Source organism: Cyprinodon variegatus, unplaced genomic scaffold, assembly GCF_000732505.1.
Source record: "Cyprinodon variegatus isolate N-32 unplaced genomic scaffold, C_variegatus-1.0 Scaffold827, whole genome shotgun sequence".
Taxonomy (NCBI): Eukaryota; Metazoa; Chordata; class Actinopteri; order Cyprinodontiformes; family Cyprinodontidae; genus Cyprinodon; species Cyprinodon variegatus.
In genome coordinates this window covers 259,734-275,482 of record NW_015151280.1, presented here as the reverse complement: position 1 = coordinate 275,482, position 15,749 = coordinate 259,734, and the positions used below count along the sequence as shown (strand labels likewise).

Genomic DNA, 15,749 nt, shown 5'->3' with positions numbered 1-15,749 from the left:
CCCTGCGTCCTGATTGGACAGACCATAAATTCGGTTGGGGAAACCACTTTCAATGAGCGGGTTCCCAGATGTATGTGAGTGGAGCTAGGCGGAGCGAGACATGCATCTGGCTGTTGTCAGGTTACCTTTTTAGGACACGTGAACCTTGTGTATGTGGGGGGGACACAGATAGAGAGACAACTTTCTCATGTTTTATTCTTTATATCAACTTTGGTTCATTTCATCATCTTATATTTTACTTTTGTTTGTTCATAAACTTAGAGAAAGGCTGCCTATGTAAAGTATTGTATTAAATTACTCACCATTGTAATTATTATTTTATAAATAAGTTTTTATTATTATAAACTCTAGCTACATTGCTTAGAACCTCTCAAACAGCATGAAACCGCCTCATTATAATGGGGCGGGCTTAAACTGGTTTGCGCTTTTTAACATCTGCTTAGCAATCTTTAAAGACCACTTGCAACACAGCCACTAATTGCAAGTACTGATGAACAATGTGCAATGCAATCTATCCCTTCGTTTTTTGCAGTCTTTGAATAACAGACCTATAGTGAGTAATTCCTGTAATTGTTAAAAAAAAAGAAAAACATTCAAGAAACACCAAACAAATCTCAGCAAGAGTTCGTTAAGCCATTAAAAGCACTTGGAAAGGGGAAAACCTCATAATTACTAAATCACGACTACAAAACACAGGATAGGAGAACTCAGGTAGAGCCAAATGAGACTAATAGTTAATTATAAGATTCATCTAAACGAATGGATGCGTTAGAGGATTGTAGGGTAGTTTATAGGTGGATAGACAGAGGGGAGATAAAGTACTGCGTCCTAAATCTCTGCCTCCCTGGAGTGCGCATGTGTCTGCTACCCTGAGTCGATTCTGAAGCAGTGTAAGTTTACATAGGCTCTTCATCTGGAAATCCATATAAGGCAGCAGAAACATGCGCTCCTTAGGGAATAAAAATGGAAAGTCAAGCACAGGGATGCGTGTTTCAAGGGGAAAGAAGAACATCAGGGTTCTCCACAGAGCAGCAAGGCCAAGTAACACTGGGTTGTTACCTGAGTCATACGAATATGAGCCTTTGGCTGTAAAGCAAAAGCAGTAATGTTGATGCATAACAGAAAATACAAAAAAAAATTATATATTGCATCATCATCCATACCATGCAGATGAGAAATCAACTCATTTAAAATCTTAATTGTATAAACAAGGTTTTTTATTATGTCAAACAGAGCACTTAGAATAAATGCTTAGTGACAATACTAGTGTGCAACTGAGTGGACTCACTCTGCAGCCGCCGCGTTGGGCTCTCGCCGTGGAGCTGCCTGCGTTGGGAATTTGGGGAGGCACGTGGCAGTGGCATGGATGACACGTCGTGTGTTTGCAACTTGTACCAGTGAGGTTCGTCGTCCAAGAGAGCCGTCTCCAACTCGATGAGGATCTAACGGAGGAAATCGCTTCATTAAGTGATAGATCATGGGATTTTTTTGCGATTCTGTAGGTGTTTTATATAGCAACAAATTATCTAATATTTTTCTCTCAATCAAAAGATTTAGAGAATTTACATCTTGTGGAGTGGAAATTAGATGTTGAGACACAATAAAAGTCAGGTTAGAAAAAAAAAAGAAAATAAAGAAAAAATTCCTGTACTATCTCCTTAAAATGACACCAATGAGAAGTTTTTGCCCATAATACTTCTGAAATACAGTTTCTTTGAGCAAACTAAGCAGTAAAGTTTGGTAATTTTTCAACATTTTCCATTCTACTGGACTAAATCTGAGCAAAACATTATTTTAAATCTGAGAAAAAGTCCCAAGATTTCCAAAAAGGACAAATGACCAAATATGGTATTTAATCATAGAGTGAAAATAAAATATTTCTGAATTTCTAAGACCTTTTTTGAAAACTGTTTGAATGTATCTATTTATATATGACTTAATGTATTATGCAGACCAAAAAAGAAACAGAAACTGAACTAAAAAACATCCTGATCTTGATTCTTCAAGAAAATATGAACCAAACCATTAAACATCCAATAAACAGGGAAAGTGAAAATTAAAAATTATTTGTATATGAATCATTTCTAACTGTACAAAAATGCTTTTTGGACATTACATCAACAACTTCAGGTCATTAAAACGAGAAACTAAACCATTTATCAACTGTACAGAACCATATTGATCAGAGGAAATCCCTAAATAAAAAGTCTGACATATTTTTTAATTTATGAGGAAGATCTAGTATTGCTTAAGTGAGCAGAGGTGTCAAGTAATTCAATATAAATAGTTAGTTACCATAATCAAGTTGCTTTTTCCACTATATGTACTTTTTTACAGTATTTATTTTTCTGAGGACTTTTTACTTTTACTCCCAACATTTGAACCCAGATATTTGTACTTTCCAGTTTGCAAAGTTTGTTTATAGTAAAGCCCTGATAAAGGCAAGGATGAAGACGAGGGGCTGGAAAACATTACGTAGGATAGATCTAATTGTTAGGCGCATGACAATCTGCATCCATTACCCTTTATTAGATTTTACTTTTACACGTTTGTTATGTTTAAAGCTCTATTTGCAACTTTAATGCTGTAAATATCAGAGCTCTAAAAGTATTTAAAAGCTTAAGCAGAACTTATGTTGCGTTAAATGTATATCATCCTGTCTGAAATTTTGATTTGGAATAAACTAAACCACTTTACTATTTCCAAATCTTTTCACTAGCAAAGCAGTGAGCAATAGAGGGAAATCAAAGTCTTTTTTGTTCATATAACTATTTTTAAGAAGAGATTTTAACTTAATTTTACATCAGTAAATAAGTAATTAGTACTTAGTAATTAAGTGCAATGTAGAACCTGTACTTTTACACTTTTACTTAAATCTAATAAGTGCTTTTACTTTTACCAGAGTTTATTTTTATGCAGGTTTCTTTACTTTTACTTCAGTAAAGAAAGTGAGTATTTGAGACAACTCTGTTGGTCAGCAGAGAGCATGGCTGGTTACCTGGTTTAAACCAGATCTTTTAGCTCTTCTAAGAAATAAGGATCTTTTCATGTTCTATGAATAAATTATCCAGTGACAAAACAACATTCGTAGTTTTATTGAATTTAGTAAATTATCTATATATGCTTCATCATTGTTTGTGTAAATTCAATTGTTTAATGATAGTTGTTGTCTCTCTGCTGCAGTTTACAGGCCAGTATGTTTAAAAAAAACAAAAATCTATTCCTTTATAACTTAGATCTAGAGTTACGAGAAGTTAGTGTGACTATGAATTAATACAGCTAACTTTTGAAAGATTGTATAAATAGGTAAAACAAAAAAAAGGGACGATCTGAATTGTTTTAATCTAAAGCAAACTAAAGGGACAAATAGTGTATCGTCTTTGGGTGAGCCATCTGTCTGACGTGATGGAGAGTTAAAATGCTTGAAATTCAACACATGATCACATCGTTTGACAGTGGAAGGCGTTGACCTTTGACTTCCTTACCTCTCCCAAGAATTCACTCTCCTCTTCCCTGACCCGGGCCTGGTCCCACAGCGTGATCTCCAGCATTCGCTCGCGGAACTCCCGCCGGTGGACCGGCGAATACATAAAGGTCTGATTCCATTTGGGCTCTAAGGATTTCTTTACTGTTTTTGTTCTCCTCTTGCTTTTATCACTGGAGGAACAATAATTCAGACTGTTTTTATTTAGAACCTTTATAGAGAAGAGCCGCGAATACAAGAATTAAACGACACTGCACAGCACAGGACACTGAACGCAGCACCACGACATGCTCATTATGAGAGAAAAAGATTATTTACTGCACTGATGCTTAAAAAAAAACTCTTGCATGATCCAGCTACACTCAAGAAAAAAGCTTTAAGGTTCACATCCAACACTCTGAATTAAAACACGCACATATTCATCCAGCTTTTAATGATAGGAACAAGAAAATGCACACAAGCTTGTGACGTCAACAGGTCAAAAAATTCAACAGCAAATAATGATCTACTATACATTAAAAACATCCAAACAAAGTGTAATATTTCATAACATTTAGTTTATTCAATGAATCTGCATCATATCAACTGACATTAGATATCACCAAGTTATATTAGTCTTACCTTCTGTCAGGCAGGAAGTAGATTTTGACATAAGGGTTCCTGGGACGGCCATCTTCCCTTGGTGGCAAGTCTTTGGCACCCAGAATAGTTACAATAAGCTGATGACCCACTTTGTCATACCAGAGTTTGACCTGTAGGGGGCAGAGCCATCAAAACATGCTGAGACATCATCAGGAACCAACAAGAACAAATTAAACACAAACATAACAAAGCAAAGAAACAAAAAAAGAAAATAACTGAGGGGTTAATGCAGGAGATGACTTCATCACACCAGAGCAGAAGTTAGTACGCCTCAATCTGTGTCTTCCTTCACTGAGTGTAACGACCGCCTGTTTTTAATCATTGTTTGGATTCCATACTGGATCTTCACATTTATCTTCCCATCAGAGCAAAGAGGAAGTTGCTTAAAGGATATTACGTTTTGTGCATTAAGCAGAATACTTATCTTACTTTGCTTTCTTCAGATTTCTTATTTCCTATAAACTATTATTCATTTTACAAGTTGCTGCTTATATTGACAAGAGCATCAGTTTTTAAACTGAACTAGCTTTTTTGGATTGTGTAGAAATTTAAATGTACCAAAAACTATTAGTAAAGCTTTTTCATTTATTATTTTTTAAAGTAATTTCTTAAATTGTTGTTTTTATTCTTAAAAAAATCTAAGTCTGACCCCCCAAAAAAGTTTACCCTTATATAGTTATATAGGGTTATATATATTATATACTATATATATATTCATTAGATGCTTGTTGAGATTTCAACAACCAAAAACAATTTTAACATATTAAAAGTAAAGCGTCAACATGTAACGTCATCCTGACAAATTCAGTTTTAATTAGAGTTGTATTGATACATTTTAATAATAATTTCAAAACCTCGAAATTGTTCAGGTTTTGATTTTATTAGTTTTGAAATCACTGTAGATGGCAGCATTTTGCCTTTTTAAATTATACATTGATTGGACAGATATAAATGATTCAGAAGCAGCGCAAGAATACTGCAAATGTCTTGAAGTTTCCTATCTGCTGTAAAGATAAATCTGATCATTTTGATGTCGTACAACTTGATTTGAGGAACTCTGATTTAAAATCTATGTAATTTTCCCCATAGAGAGTCAAACCTAAACTGAATAGATCTATACAAAGTAGAGTCCTTTACACAAACTCTTATGTGATCTTTTCTCCTGTTTATAAAACAAAATCCTAATAAATAAGGTATTGTTCTCCTTGTTATCCATTGTCGACACTTAATCCTTTTGTCACCGTTTTGGTTCTGTTTAAGTTTTCTTTTGAGTATTTAGTTTCACTTTGATCCATGTTTTTCATTGTTTTCTAGTTTTAGTGGTTTAATTCCTATTTTGTGGTGTTTTTGGATGTATTTGAGTTCTTAGGTTTTTCTTGTTTGCCCTCTGCTGCCCTCTTGTGTTGGTCTCCTTTTCCCTGGCTCCTTTCTAGAATCCTCTGTTCACACCTGCTCCCAATCAGCTCGTTAGTCCTGTCTTTGTTCTGTTTCCCATATATACTCTCCCAGTGGAGTTCCTCTGTGCTGGTTCCTTGTCTTTTCCTGGCTCCCCACATGAGTTTTCCCCTAAAATAGTCTGGTATTTGGTTCCTTGTATTTTGTACTTTGGTTTTTGGATTTTTGCTTCAGATATTTCATTAAATCTACAAGAACTCACCTCTACCTCCTCACCTCTGAATTTGGGTCCTCAAAACCTCAACCAAACCCTGACATCCTTTATCTTCTTTTTTTTTTTTTTACTAAATGTGTCATAAAACCATCAGTATAGATGAATACCAATACTCATAATGCTATTTTAACTTAAATAAACTAAAGTTTAAAGTATTGTGTTATAAAATATATACCATAGATTTTTTTTTTTATTGATTCAGTTGTTGTGGATAACCATCAGTGATTTGTATATAGAAATCAATCATGCTGATTAAGTTAAAGGGGAAGTATGGACTCCAGTGAAAGACACTCAAAAGATGGAAAAGTTTTCATGAAGCCTTAAGAACAGCAGATGAAATGAGAAACAAGGCTTCAAAATGTTTGTCCATACTTCGTTCAAAATATGATCATGAAAGGGAGTCCATTGTTAACAAATACCATCTTTCATGCAGCAATGCGAGAGGATTAGATAAAGACACCTAAAGTTCACTAAAGCAAAAAAAAAAAAAAAAGGTTAACAAACTGCAAGGTCTTTATCTGGCTTTAAAAAGGAAAAAGAAGAAAAATGTATAAATCCCTATGGAAAATTAATCTGAAGCATTTAAAGATTTTTTTCCCCTTTCATTAAGTGAATTAATGTAGTTAAAATGAAGCCCAATTTACCTTAAATCCAGTCCTATAAATTAAGTTCTATACTTCTATACTTTTTAAATGTTTCTGTTTCGACACTGCTGAGTCAAATATTTAGGTCATTATCAGGGCTGGAGAACTTTATTGCATCCAGAAGAAGCTTCAGCTATTTAATTTAGGTGTGTAGAGGAAGAGACGTATCTGAAAAGGTGCAGGAGACAGAACTGCGAAAATGGACATTCCTGTACGGTGAGATTAACTTGAACATAGTGACCAAAAATCAGCTGATTTTCTACTTTTAAAGCAATTAAATTAATCATATCTACAGTAGCTGAGTGGAGCAAAGCAGAATGTGCTCTAGTATAAATTCAAGATCAAATTACGCTAACTACAACACTCTTAATTGTGATGTTTTTTACTTCAGAATGAAAGATCAAAGTTACATATTCTAAGGTTCAATCTAAACAAACTCTATTTAAAAATAATCCAAAAAAGACCTAGACTTCAGTGTGTGTTGGTCATTTTAATTTTCTACAAATTTTGCACTTTTGGAAAGAAAAAGCATAGTTTAGCAGATTTTCTGAGGACAGAAGTGACGATGGGTCACTTTGGCCCTGGAGCTGTCTTCAGGTGATACCAGGAAAACTAAATGTGCCACAGCAAAGTTTCTTTCTTATTCTTCTCAGCCATGTCTACTGTGGAATAAGCTCTTTTGGAAGTCTAAAAATGTAAGATCTGCATTCCTAGGTAATAATAATAATAATAAAAAAAAAAATACAAAGAGAATTAACACTAACTGCACCTACAATGCTAATTGCTAATATAAGATTTCAAATTCAGTTCACACTATTCTTAAACCTCTGTTTTAAAGTTAGTGCTATTTTTTAATGCATGTTGGGAAATCATTGTTTCTAATAAGTATGGAAGAGGAAAAAAAAAAAAAAAAGTTAACCGATTTTTAAATTTTTCTGTTTAATATGGAATCCTGACTTTAATCTCAGAATTCTGACTTTATTCTCAGAATTTGGGATCTTAATCTTAAAGGGCACCATGAAGGAAGAGATGTGGGAGCACTCAGCTTCACTGACAAAGATGCAAGTTATTTGGGAGGGCCAGTAACACATTGGTGGAAAATGACGGAATAAGGTGACTTTTTATGTGCTGGAGGGGTCCCCAGTGATGCTATTTCATTAATAGAAGAGCAGAAGGTGATTAAAAGAAGAGAGCTAGTTTAGTCTCTATAGACATGGCTACGGCTTGATGCTAACATGTTTGATAGCTGTCGAAATTCAGTCAGAATTCTGAGAAAAAAGTCAGAATAATGAGATTAAAGTCAGAATTCTGAGAAAAAACGTCTGACTTTTTTCACATATTAAACTGAAATCATATTTAAAAATCAGTTAACATTCCTTTAATTTTTTCAGTGGCCCTAATCCTCTTCTGTAAATAAGAAACTGAAATGATGAAAATTTACAACAGGAAAAGAGAGAATTTTTTTTTAATTAAAATAATCCTCAAATATAATATATTAATATAATTATTTAAAAAAATTATGAAAAAAAATATTTGAATTGGCAAGTCAAAGCTTTATAAACATGAGTATCATCTGAATCAGTTAAAATATCTCTAAAAATAACCCGTTTTTTTTTTTTTTTTTTTCAACATGAATTTTTTTTTTGCTTCAAATCCCATTATGAATTTTTTTTTTTTTAAACAAATGCTGCATTAGACACATGAACTGTGCCCCTGGTTAGAAAGACTACAACATATTTTTCTGTGAAGTGTATCCTGTTAGTTAAAATCCCAAAAAGCTGAGCATGTGCAAAGGCCATAGTTGCTCAATTACAGATAACGTCAGATTCTACTGCTTTGTTGGATTTATATGTTTCAGATCTTCACATAAATTGGTTTTAAGATGATGCCATTTGTCAAGTAACACGTTATCCTTACTGTACTTAACTGCACCTATATAAAGCTAAAACCTCCCCCCCAATTAAGAGCTAATTAACCCATAGTTCAGTTTTGCTAGCCAAAATATCAGGGCTAATTTCTGACCTAAAATTAAGAAACAAAATAAGCTCCTAACACATAATCTGTCTGACGATGTGGAAAAGACTGAACAATAAAGAAATAAAGATTTAAAAAAAGAGAAGCAAAGGAAGAACATATGATTAATAAATTCATGACACCTTTTAGTGCAAATCCATTCCTGAGGCTGTGGGGTTCCAGGTAACCACAGTGAGTCATTATCAACAGATGAAAGAAACATTGAAAGAGTTGAATCTCCTCAGGACTGGCTGACATCAGATTTAAGCTTTGCTGGCTTCATCCCCAAGAGTTTAACCTGACAACAGCCAGATGCGAGAAATGCATCTGGCTGTTGTCAGATTACCAAGAGTTAAGCTCAATGTTCACAATTCAATGAGAGGAAATGGACTGGGCAAACATGAATTTTAAAATCAGAACCACTACTTTTTAAAAAAAGACAAAGGACCTATCTCACATTTTTTTCTGAAAAGCAGGTCAATACTTTCAAAGTTTGTGGACTAATGAGGCTCAAGGAAAGGGTTTCGGAAGGTCGGCCTCCTGGACAGGATATTGGCAGTTATTCATAGCGGTGTTATGGCTGATCATATAGCTCATGGCTTCAAGAATGTCCACAGTTAACAGTTGATGATGCTAAGCTCAAGCATACTTTTTTTTTTATGAGGGAAGACAATGAAAGTCCAAAGAAGAACCGGAAGGCATATTTTTTAAATGCCTGAAAAACTCTAAATCAGTGTTTTGAAAGTTAATTTCAAAGTATGAATTGTCAGTCTGCTGGTTTACTTGTGGTTCCTTGAATTTCTAAAAGTAGAATGGGAGGCAGATCTAGTCGTTATCAGGCTCCTCTCCTGTGAAACCAACCACCAGTCTTAATCTTTGAACCTTTGCAAATTTTCTGTCATTTGCACTTTTGCAAAAAATCTCTGATTCATTTTAACACCGGGCTTTAAAATTTTTGTTTTGATAAAGCTTATGGTTAGAGTAATTCAGGTTCCTGAGGTATCTGTTTAGTTATGCTGCTATCGCCTTAGACTGTTAGAGGACATGGGGACCACTTTTGATCATCTCCTTCATTCTTTCTCTGTTCTCCAATTCTGCAGTATTTGTTAATTTCTCTGATTTTTCTCATCATACTTCATTTAGTCTGGTTTTGTTTGGCTGTGACAGGAGGGAAATCAGAGAACTCTGATCAATATGAAGTTGCCAGTTGACATCTTATAAATACTTTATTAATCCCCGAAGGGAAATTCATAATTACCTCTGTGCAGAATTCAGTTTATTTATATAGTGCCAATTCACAAAAAGGCACTTTACAATTCAATGTCATTAGAATAACCTATTGACATAAGATTCTTTATGCAATCTATTTTTTTATACATAAGACTATGTTATTCTTCTGTGGATTAAAAAAATCTGAGACTGAGACTTCGTGGAAAAAGCCTCTTTGATTGTCAATGCCAAAATTATCAAGCTTGGATCTGATCACTAAAAAATTAACAGGAACCTTTTAAAATTTGATCAGTTTAGTTCAGCATGCATTGTAGTACAAGGGAATAATGACATGAATGGGGTTAAAATGAGAAATAACTAAAGAATCAATTGAAACCAACACATCAAACTGAAGAAAAAGAACAAACAATGCACTCCTTAGAGAGGGAAATTTGATGCTAAGATTTCCCCCAAGAATGCATTTCCCAATAAACATGGGAGGAAAAGCCAGTCGACAGTAAGTGAGCAAAAACCAAAGAGATAGTGTGTGCCCTTCTTACAGGGCCCATTACCTGGACCCTAGGGGTAAAAGGCGTTGTTCTTCTACTAAGGCTTTGGCTCTGGATAAACAAAATTCAACAGCAAAAGAAAAGAAAGAAAAACAATATGCAATAAAACCAAAAAACTCACATTTCACTTAGAAGCAACAACCAGAGTTTGTTGTTTACACCTGGACATCAGTGGCCGGTTTATCCTCACTTACACAGTGACTTAAAACCAAAAATGGACTCTACACTCCTCTCTATTCTTCATGAGATACATTTTTTTTCAAGTTTTCTTAAGCTTAAAGTCTTATCTTACAGTCTTCTCTCTGCCTTATAAGATTGTGTTACAATCAAAGTTCTTAAACCCCCAGTCAAGATAATAAGTCATCCCTATAACCAGCCATAATAACAATCAAGCATTAGGAATTCAGTTTATATAGTCTGAATCTTTAATACAGGACATGACATATTTGTATTGCACAGTTGAGTGTGAGCCTCATTAAGTACTATAAAAGTACTATGATTTACAAAAGAAGAAGAAAAACACTTGGTTAGAGACATATTTTGCCAAAATATCTTTTTTTCGAATAGATACATTTGGAGCAATGCGTGTAATGGAGATATTTTTCTCTTTTCAGAAACAGTATTAATTGGAGAGTTAATTTCTTCATGGCTTTATTATATCTCTTTACCTATTTCTACACCAACATTTGTATACAACATAAAGAACAATACAGTTGGAAATCTGATCCAGAGTCCTGGACTGGATTGGCAAAATGCATCAGACTGACTAATGAAAGCAAAACACAGGACACATGAAAATTGTCTGAACTAAGACACTGAGCCATTGTTTGCCTCTTGCTCCTGTCCACATTTCTCATATTTCAGTCACAAATTTCAATGTAATTTATTGGGATTTTATGTGGGACCAACAAGAAAGGTTAAATGTGAAACAAAACAAAAAAAATTAATAACTCCAGTTTTTACAGAAAACTCATTACAGTGGCGTGTGTTTCAACTATTTTAAATTGAGACCCTTCAACAGAATCTATTCAAGACATTTGCCTTCAAAGGTCAGCTAATTAATAAAAGTGTGCTGTACTCCTAGAATATTATTTTAAGACTTCAGGTTTGTTTGATAGGATTAGTGAACAAACAATCCAAAACATTTCGGAAAATAGTTAGGAGCATAAATACTTATTTAAGGTGATGAATAGTTTCATGTTGAATGCCCCGTTTATAACAACCATTAATCCGATTCAAAATGCTTTAAAAATTCAGTTTTCCTGTTTTGCTGCATGTTCAAAGTTGATGTCACTTACTGAGAGCTGTCCTGACAGGTACTGTGGGGCGTCCCGCAGCAAACTGGGACTCATCGGGGATGTGACAGAGATTGAGGGCCGATCCATCTTTTGAGACTCAAAAGAGCTTGAACCTGTAAGACAACAGAAGCACAGTTGGAAAGGATTGTGTTGACTTTATAATTAATGATTTGGTTTAATCCGAAGTTATTAGGAAGAGACCCAAGACAGATACACTGAATGTCACAATTCTTTTGCCTTGTAAGGTTAAAAAGCTAAAGGAAGAACAAAGTGGCAGAAGCATCTTTGAGGCATATCATGGCCTGTTTTCACAGTGGGATCCTGAAGGTCTCTTCTCAAAAAAATTTACTTCCCCAAACTTTAAATCAACCCATGTTGGTTTTATCTTCTTCGGACATTGATATCCTACCAAATAATGCAGTTCAGAATGCAATAAAAAAAACTGATACATCATCAAAATTACATTGCTTTAAAGCTGTTACACTTTAAAACTGGACTGACATTAAAGACATCAAAGATTCGTACAAAAAGAAGTCCACATTTTCTGACGGATTTATTTTTCGAGTCCAAACGGTGTTTTATTTTGAAAAATGACAGGATTCATTCTGTTAAATCCGCTTATGAATCGCTGTTGGTGTATGTTAGTCACAAATCTTTAAAATTAGCAGATTTTATTGTTGTATATAAATGGTAATGCTGCAAGACTGGCTGTGTCAAGAGTTTAAATGCTATATTTATGAATAAAAATACAGAAACACCTTTGTGCTATTTAAATTTAACCAAAAATTAAGAAAATTAGATCAATTCGAAAGCTTGGTATATTGAAACAGTGGAATCCATATTCCACAAAGCTACCATCCAAAAAGGGTCCTGCCTTTACAGCAGGGCTGTTTAGGGGGGGAATTATATCAGCTTTTTTCAGATTTTGTTCTGCTTCCTGTTGCTGAAGCTCAGGGGAGGAGAAAAACAGCCCAAAAAATGATCTGAGCTCTGAGAAGGTTTGTTAAAGGGAACATGTGCGGTTCCAGGCAGCAGCCGAAAGGGACCAGAACACCAGCAGAACTGGCCCAGGATTCTGTTTTAGCTCCTGTACTGAAGACATAATAGAAGATCCATTTGTTAGGATGATTTGTGCCACAGAAACTGAATCTGATTGGTCTCTTGTACCAATTAATTTTTTTACATTCACAGATTGATTTAGGCAAATATCTCAAAAAGAGCACTTTTAGCTCAAGCCATATTCATCTGCTTATCAGGTATATGCACCCCCCAGTACCACACCCACCTCTTGGCTCTCTTATATTGATCTATTAAGCATTTACATTTCTTTTATGTTATACTGCAATTTAAAAAAATCACCACTTAGTTAAAGCACAACAACTTAATCAAGGTCTTTACAGACATTCAAATACTATAACAATATCACTTTCCAACAGATTATGAGAATACTCACTTGATTCCAATTGTGCATGTGTGCTGTCAGGTATCCTTGGAACATCTCTGAAAAAATAAAGAAATAAATTATTGATGATTGAAATGAACAGCCTGATAAGGAAGATTACTTGACCAGCTTTTCTGCATGGTTAGGGTATTGCGTTAGGTCCCAGAGGTTCTGAGTTCAAGCCCCACTCCCACGGATTGCCACTCTGTGTCCCTGAGCAAGACCCTTGATCCCACACTGCTCCCCGGGCGCCGCACAACGGCAGCCCACTGCTCCCAAAGGGGATGGGTTTAATGCAGAGAGTGAATTTTGTTGCTTTGTACTTGAGACAGTATAATAACAATAAGGTTGAATTCTATTCTTCTATAGGGGTCAGGGTGGAAGTTCTGACACAGCCTGAAAAGGTTTTTTTTTTCCATATAAAAGAACAAAACGCATCTCAGCATGATAACATGAAGTTATACAAACCAGGATCCATCCTTAGAGTGGTTTGATGGCTCTTTCTGAACCTTACATATTGAACTTCGTATGTCCTTAGCTAGAATTAGCTTTACTTTTTAAAACTAGGAAAACTAGGATGAATAAACTTATGTTTAATTTAGACATTTACATTTCTTATCAATTTGCAGCTACAGTTAAGCATTTTATTCTTTTATGTCGAGCATTGTGTTAAAAAAGTTACCAGTTGGTGAGAGAGGCGTTAGACCAGGGGTCAGCAACCCAAACTGCTCAAAGAGAAATTATGAGAATAAAGTCGTAAAATTACGAGAACAAAGTCCTACAATTACAAAAAACAAATTGTATTTTATGACAACTCCTACAAGAAGCACTGTCTTTCCTAAAATTAGGAATTTCGGCCATCATGTGAAGTTATACTTGGTCTCTGGTTTCACAGATAAGGAAATCTTTTAGCACCAGCATCAAATTGGGCAGATGGTCAAAGTGGACTCAGGTTGCTGATTGGCAACATTTATTCTCATAATGTTACGACTTTATTCTCGTAACGCTATGACTTTATTCTCGAAATAGAAGACAAATGAAAATCTCTAGTCTGGCCCTCATACTCTAATCTAATAATCTAATTCTTAGATTAAAAATCCTCCAGGGTTAATTTTTGCAGGATAAGGAGGAGCTATTGCTCAGAAATCAGAGCTCATGGAGATTACACAGAGAATCGTGAATCAACAGAAATACCACTTGGTGCATGACTTTAATTACGGAATATTATTATAAGAAGGCTAAAAGCAAAATCATTTATGATATACACCCTATAACAGGTTTTGGAGAGTGGCCATGCATGCAAAGGGGAAAACTGTAAGTTTCATGCAGAAAGGGCCTTCTTGTTGCAAAGCATTAGTTTTAACAAATGTCTCACGGAGAAACCCAAGATCAAGACACCCTGCTGCACCAGGGGATGATGGGATTAGTGTCAGTGTTTGGTCTTTCAGGGTGTCTCAGGACATATTGTGTTCAGACAGCTAATCTATTATAAATAAAGGTGTTTCAGGTAAAAGTATCCTTGAAACATTTTCCATGTCTGCATTTAGCACTGTCTGGATTCACGTGGGACAGTCACAGTTTGGTCGTGGCAGGTGTTAGAGGAGTGATTCTATACACTCACCCTATGGGCCGTGAGACCACCAGCTCTACCTGAGGCTCAGGCTTGGATTCTAATATGATATTGTAAACTTCTTTGAATGTAGCTCCTTGTAAAATCCGGCCGTTCCACTCCAGAACCTGGTCACCTGCAAAAACACAGTATGAAGTAATCGGTTTAAACAAATGGCAAAGCATTATAAACTATGGATGAGGAGTGAGGTTAGTCTTGAGGTGTTTGTGATACCCGGCCTGAGGTGTCCAACTGTGTCCGCAAGACTTCCTTTCCTGACTTTAGTGATAAAAGCACAAAGCCTCCCAGATTCTGTCATCTTGCCTCCAACTACCTGTAAAAGTAAACATTGAGCACTGGATCAGCATTATAAACATGCAGCACGGTGTTTGGAGGTTGAATAGAGTTAAATATATATTTTTAGCTGTTTGGTTGATGCAAGTACTTTAGGAAGACCATAAAAGATATATAGCTAATGCATAATAGAAATTTATTAATAAAAGTGGACTTTTAGCTTCTAAAAAAGCAGTCTGTGGCTTCTGCTTCAGTCCTCAGGCATGCACTTTAGCACAGCTCTGTCATCCTGTAACAGCCGTGGGCTAAGGCTGCACTGTACACCCCTGCACTCAGCTTACACTGGCATCATACAAAATAAAAATCCCATTTAATGGCAGCTGAATACCAACATACAAAGAAGCTTAGAGAAGTCCACTAAATGAAATGGCTTTATGTAACACACAGGAGCTCAAAGGGAATGCTTGCAGAGGAGATGAGAGAAAGATGGTCAGTGAAGGCGAGGCTGGCAGCCTGACGGATGGCCGGCTGGATTGTTGAGCTGGTTGGCTGCAGCTGCTGAGCGGACAGAAATGCACAGAAGCACTGAGCAGACACAAACATGCCATTTCAGGAGGTTCATTCAATCAGTAATGATTTTTCCCCATCTTGCTGCTTTAGGTTATCTCTCCTCATGGCAGGCTTTGTGCAACAGTAGCAAAAGACTGCAACATCCCCAGTGGCATAACTACTTTCATGAAACATGCTTTTAGCAATTATCAAAAATGATTATCTTAATTCCCGTTAATAATACTTCAAAAGTGGTGTGTTTTATCAAACTATGTACATTTTGCAGGAATGAATTAATGAACTTATATATATATATATATATATATAT

The 15,749-nt window shown here is 35.4% G+C and overlaps 1 protein-coding gene across 4 annotated transcripts in view; it reads right to left on the bottom strand.

Annotated features, from left to right (window-relative positions):
- rims2 (regulating synaptic membrane exocytosis 2) overlaps nt 1–15,749 on the bottom strand; it is a 263,822-nt gene that overhangs the window by 98,264 nt on the left and 149,809 nt on the right. For 3 of the 4 annotated variants that reach the window (XM_015396884.1, XM_015396885.1, XM_015396886.1), the window contains 7 exons: nt 14,813–14,912; nt 14,591–14,714; nt 12,982–13,028; nt 11,529–11,641; nt 4,106–4,236; nt 3,486–3,657; nt 1,289–1,442 (listed from right to left, as the gene is read on the bottom strand). In XM_015396884.1, the coding sequence (XP_015252370.1) occupies nt 1,289–1,442; nt 3,486–3,657; nt 4,106–4,236; nt 11,529–11,641; nt 12,982–13,028; nt 14,591–14,714; nt 14,813–14,912 (841 nt within the window). Of the gene's footprint in view, nt 1–1,288; nt 1,443–3,485; nt 3,658–4,105; nt 4,237–10,233; nt 10,282–11,528; nt 11,642–12,981; nt 13,029–14,590; nt 14,715–14,812; nt 14,913–15,749 lie in introns of all 4 variants that reach the window. The other variant, XM_015396880.1, reaches the window with a different exon arrangement.